Consider the following 5,273-nt stretch of genomic DNA (forward strand, 5'->3'; position numbering starts at 1 on the left):
ACATGTAGGGACAAAAACAAAGACTCACACAGGTTTCCCTAGGATACAGATTACTTACATTTCTGAAGTCCAGTGTTCATCTGCGTGTGACAAAGAAGCTGAAAGGACGGGTCACCTGGCCCTGGTAGACAGGCTAGCATGGCAGACCGGCATCAACACAACATGGGGCAGTGGCTCACACTGTAACGAACAAAAACAAGGTCATGAAACACAAGGCAACTCATTCGTAAAAGATAGTAGGAACACTGGATATGAGTAGCAGAAGGCCCAAGTTTAGACAGATAAAGCAATTTAATTAGCAGTGTGTTGGCTGAAAATATGTTTATATCTTTACCTGTGGTAACAATTTGCTGTCAACTATCACTATGGCTAAAATGATTTTTCAGTTACCACAGATGTGTGGGTGGGAGAAATAAAACTGGAAAGTACCTATTCATACAACTGGAAAGAACAGGCGCATTTGTAAGGTCTCAGCATTCTTGAAGAGAGCGGACTCTCATAGGGCCTGGCTCAGCCCATTTACAGCCCTGGGTTGAGACCAGTCAGATATTTTTAGAGGCAGCATAGTATATTATTGCAAAGGTACCCAATGTCTGACTTGTGAGCCAGTAATATGAACTCAATTTTAAATAGAAAGAGGAGGAAAGCATCCTAGGAGGCACAATTAACCACTGATAAAGCAAATTCTGTTTATCAGTTTCTGGGGATTCACCCTTCCTTTTTGTCTATCATACAATAAGACCTCCTGAACCAACCCCAATCGCCAAAAAAAATGCATTGTTCCCTGACTAAAGCAAGGAGATGATAGGCTGCCAGCAGCTCTCTTTGTACAGGCAGTACTGGCATGTCAAGATGGCATGGGTTTCATTAGTAATGTTTACCAACCAGACACACATAGCCCAAGCAAGCCGACATTGATGTGGCCTTCTGTGCGAAGGAAGCCCTGTCAACAATGCCAGCTCCTTATGTACCAGAAATGCAATTTTCCTAAATAAGCAGAATGTGGTGAAGTACATGAACTTCTAAATCAAGGTGGCAAAATTATGGCTTTAGATCACAGCAAAAAAAGGAATGGGAGCAAAGCTCAAAAGTTAAACAAAGGCAACAAAAACCTCTTTATTTTCTTTAGAGGGCTCTCTCGGGTAAATGAAACTACCTTGTCACGATGAGTATCAGAGGGCTCCAGCTTGCAAGACCAGGTAGCTGAAAAGCTACTTTGTAAAAGAGGCTGCTCAAACTATGTCTAAGATAGCAACTGCAGAAAGAACTGAAGAGTAAATGACTTAATGAGAATAGAGTTGTCCATGAGACCAGGCTGGCCAAAGTGGTGAAACCCCTTTTTTTAGTAAAAATACAAAATTAGCTGGGCATGGTGGCACATGCCTGTAATCCCAACTACTTGGGAGGCAGAGGCAGGAGAATCACCTGAACCAGGGAGGTGGAGGTTGCAGTGAACCAAGGCTGAGCCATTGCACTCCAACCTGGGTGACAAGAAAAAAAATGTCAAAAAAAAAAAAAAAAAAATTAAAAAAAAAAAAAAAAAAAAGGTCTTCTGTTGGGGTCAAGTGACTGAAGTACTGCTCACAATCCCTTCCCTTGTGGATGCTGATCTTTACATAGTAACTTCCCCCTTAAGGTCCTAATACAGCTGAAGGCAAACTCCAAGGAAAGAAAGGGAATTAACAAGTTTTAACTGGGAGTTAAAACTGTGAAATGGGCTGTATGAGGGGCTTTAGTGATGTTTTCTCAATTGAGTCTCCCAAGCTTTCTTGGAAAAAGGTAACAAACTTCACCTGTCATCTCATCTCTAGCTGGGATTACTATTAGCCTTCTAAATGGTCTCTATGTTCCACCCTTACCCTTCATTACCCAATCTATTCTCTACTCAGCAACATTAATTCTTTTTTTTTGAGACGGAGTCGCCCAGGCTGGAGTGCAGTGGTGCCATCTTGGCTCACTGCAACCTCGGACTCCTGGGTTCAAGCAATTCTCTGCCACAGCCTCCCGAGTAGTTGGGATTACAGGTACCTGCTACCACACCCGGCTAATTTTTGTATGTTTAGTAGAGATGGCGTTTCACCATCTTGGCCACGCTGCTCCTGAACTCCTGACCTTGTGATTCACCCACCTTGGCTTCCCAAAGTGTTGGGATTACAGGTGTGAGCAAATGCGCCCAGCCAATTAATTATTTTAATTGGAAATCAGAGCATCTCAAGTATCTCTAATGACTTTCCATCTGAGGACAAAATACAAAATCCTAACATGGACCCCAAAGCCCTCCATTATCTATTACTACCGGCTCTCTGACCTCACCTTCTGACCAACCCTGCCCTCTCTTGCTGACTTATTTTTATTTTTTATTTATTTATTTATTTATTTATTTTTTGAGACGGAGTTTCACTCTTGTTACCCAGGCTGGAGTGCTGGCGCGATCTCGGCTCACCGCAACCTCCGCCTCCTGGGTTCAGGCAATTCTCCTGCCTCAGCCTCCTGAGTAGCTGGGATTACAGGCACGCGCCACCATGCCCAGCTAATGTTTTTGTATTTTTAGTAGAGACGGGGTTTCACCATGTTGACCAGGATGGTCTCGATCTCTTGACCTCGTGATCCACCCGCCTCGGCCTCCCAAAGTGCTAGGATTACAGGCTTGAGCCACCACGCCCGGCTCTTGCTGACTTATTACTTCCAGCCACAGTGGTCTCCCTACAGCTCCTTCAACAGCCAAACACACTTCCGCTTCAGGGCTTTGTCCTTTCCATTCCCTTGGCCTGGAATGTTCTTGCCCCAGGTGTCTTTCTAGTTCTCTCACTTCATTCAGGTTTCTGCATGAATGTCAATTCCTAAGGGAAGGGCTTCTTTGACCTCCATGACTTAAGCAGTATCCTTATATCTCTCATTTTTTTTCTTTTAAAATCTGTCCTGAGACCCTGAACTCGACAATTCCTCCCAAACAATTCTCAGGCTCGGGCCCTTCCTGTTGCTAACTCCTCTATTCCCCTCACTTTTTACCACCATCATTAGGCTGTTTTATTTCCATCTCTCTCCACCCCACTAGGATATAAACTCCTTAAGAACAGACCTTTGGTTCGTTTTGTTAATTATTATATCTAGAAAAGCATCTACTAACACTTAGTAAGCTTTCCACAAATAATTGTTGAACATATAAAAGGCAGATTGTTATTAATTTGTTGAGGTTGTCATTTAACCTACAGATGTCATTAATCTATTAATGATAGCAGAGCCCAGGATTGAAACCCAGATTTGACTTTTGCCAAAGCCTATGCTCACTCTTTAACTCTAGGCTATTATCAGTTTTCTTCTTTTTTTTTTTTTTGAGACAGAGTCTTGCTTTGTCGCCAGGTGTCAGGCTGCAGTGCTGTGGTGCGATCTCTGTTCACTGAAACCTCTGCCTCCGGGGTTCAAGCAATTCTCCTGCCTCAGCCTCCCGAGCAGCTGGGACTACAGATGCGCGTCACCACGCCCAGCTAATTTTTATATCTTAGTAGAGATGAGGTTTCACTATGTTGGCCAGGATGGTCTCGATCTCTTGACCTTGTGATCTACCCTCCTCAGCATCCCAAAGTGCTGGGATTACAGGCGTGAGCCACTGCGCGCAGCCATACCAGTTTCCATTTTTAATAGCACATTCAGTAGGTTCTAAGGGTTACAATGGCTATAATCAAGAGGTAATTTAATTTATATATACATATATACATATTTATATAAATTTAAAAATATATATACATATATATGTATATATATGTGTGTTTGTGTGTGTGTGTGTGTGTGTATATATATATATATNAAAAAAAAAAAAAAAAAAAAAAAAAGAATCAGATCCTGCTAGGGTAGAAATGGTAGGGAACGAGCTCAGACTGTGGCAAGGTCATAAGGATTGTGATGAAACAGGAATTAAGCAACCTCTCCCCACAACCCTTTCTAGAAAGCAGAGATGTCAGTATGAAGAAATCCTCCAGTGACCTGGCGGCTGAGTGAAGGCCTTTTATTGAAAATCTTCAAACCACCCACACTTTTTGATTACCAACTGGCTTTTTCTTTTTGTTTTCTGGACACTACTGGTTGGGATCTGGCTTTTTCTTAAATGTAAATTCCAATATAATTCTACAGTTGATATTTCCAGAATTAGACCCAGAAATCACAATTAGCACCACTCTCTGAAAATGTTTCAGGATTCAACTCTTAACTTTTTTTTTTTTTTTTAAAGACAGGGTTTCACCATGTTGGTCAGGCTGGTCTTGAACTCCCGCCCTCAAGTGATCCGCCTGCCTTGGCCTCCAAAGTGCTTGGATTACAGGCATGAGCCACCACACCCGGCTAAACTCTTAACTTCTGAAGAGACTCAAGTAGTAACCTGGAGAAGGCCAAATGAGCTACAGACATCACAGAGAAAGATCGATCTCCTTGGCAGAGCCTCTGTGAGCTCTCAGCCAGTTTTCCTAACGCCAGCTGGTATGCTACGTTGGCTACCCATGGCAGTAGGGAATACAGTATCACAGTGAGCACAGAACTAAGCTTTTCCAACTTTCCTGGGGCACCTGTACAACTGCTAGCATTTACCAGGCTACCTCTAATTAAGGAACAAACCTTTTTCCCCACTGGGAAAATTCAAAAGTGCTTTCATCTCTGCTCCTCCCCCCCACCCCGCCCCTGCCACCAGAAGCTACTAGAGGGTTTTGTTTTTTTTTGTTTTTTTTTTTTTTTTTTTTTTTTTTTTTTTTTTTTTTTTTTTTTTTTTTTTTTTTTTTTTTTTATATATTTTTTTTTTTTTTTTTTTTTTTAAAAGGAGAGGGTGCAGTGATGCTCCCTCGGTAGTAAGGGTCCCATCTTGGCCTTCTAAGGGAGAGATAGGTAAATGAAAACACTGCTAAATCCAAGGTCAGACAGGATACAGATGGCCTTATTAAAGAACAAAAAACTCAGAACACTAAATGGGAAAGTGCTTTCTTGGACTCTGCAGTTGGCCTCAATCATACACTACAGACTCTGGAATATTACTTTTTCTGATTTTGGAAGCTGATACACACCTACAGGAATAACTGAGAAAGAAAGGTAGGTATGATCAGTCTTATCACGCCACTCCACTCCAGCCTGGGAGATGGAGCAAGACTCCGTCTCAAAAAAAAAAAAAACAAAAACACAGAATTCTGGGATCATTTATAATCTTTCCCAGAAGACTTCCTCCAGTACTAAGGAAGTCCACAAGCCCCTTGACTGGTTTCATTGACATCAAGAATCAGATCCTGGCCGGGCGC

General features: G+C 42.2%; 1 protein-coding gene across 4 annotated transcripts in view; it reads right to left on the minus strand.

The window, feature by feature from the left end:
- The window catches only part of FAM222B (family with sequence similarity 222 member B), a 94,816-nt gene that overhangs the window by 10,565 nt on the left and 78,978 nt on the right, over nucleotides 1–5,273 (minus strand). For all 4 annotated transcript variants that reach the window (XM_017542123.2, XM_017542125.2, XM_037743303.1 and 1 more), the window contains exon 2: nucleotides 59–180. In XM_017542123.2, coding sequence (XP_017397612.1) covers nucleotides 59–140 — 82 coding nt within the window. In that variant the 5' untranslated portion in view covers nucleotides 141–180. The remainder of the gene's footprint in view (nucleotides 1–58; nucleotides 181–5,273) is intronic.

The sequence above is a fragment of the Cebus imitator genome, unplaced genomic scaffold, assembly GCF_001604975.1.
Source record: "Cebus imitator isolate Cc_AM_T3 unplaced genomic scaffold, Cebus_imitator-1.0 Scaffold140, whole genome shotgun sequence".
Taxonomy (NCBI): domain Eukaryota; kingdom Metazoa; phylum Chordata; class Mammalia; order Primates; family Cebidae; genus Cebus; species Cebus imitator.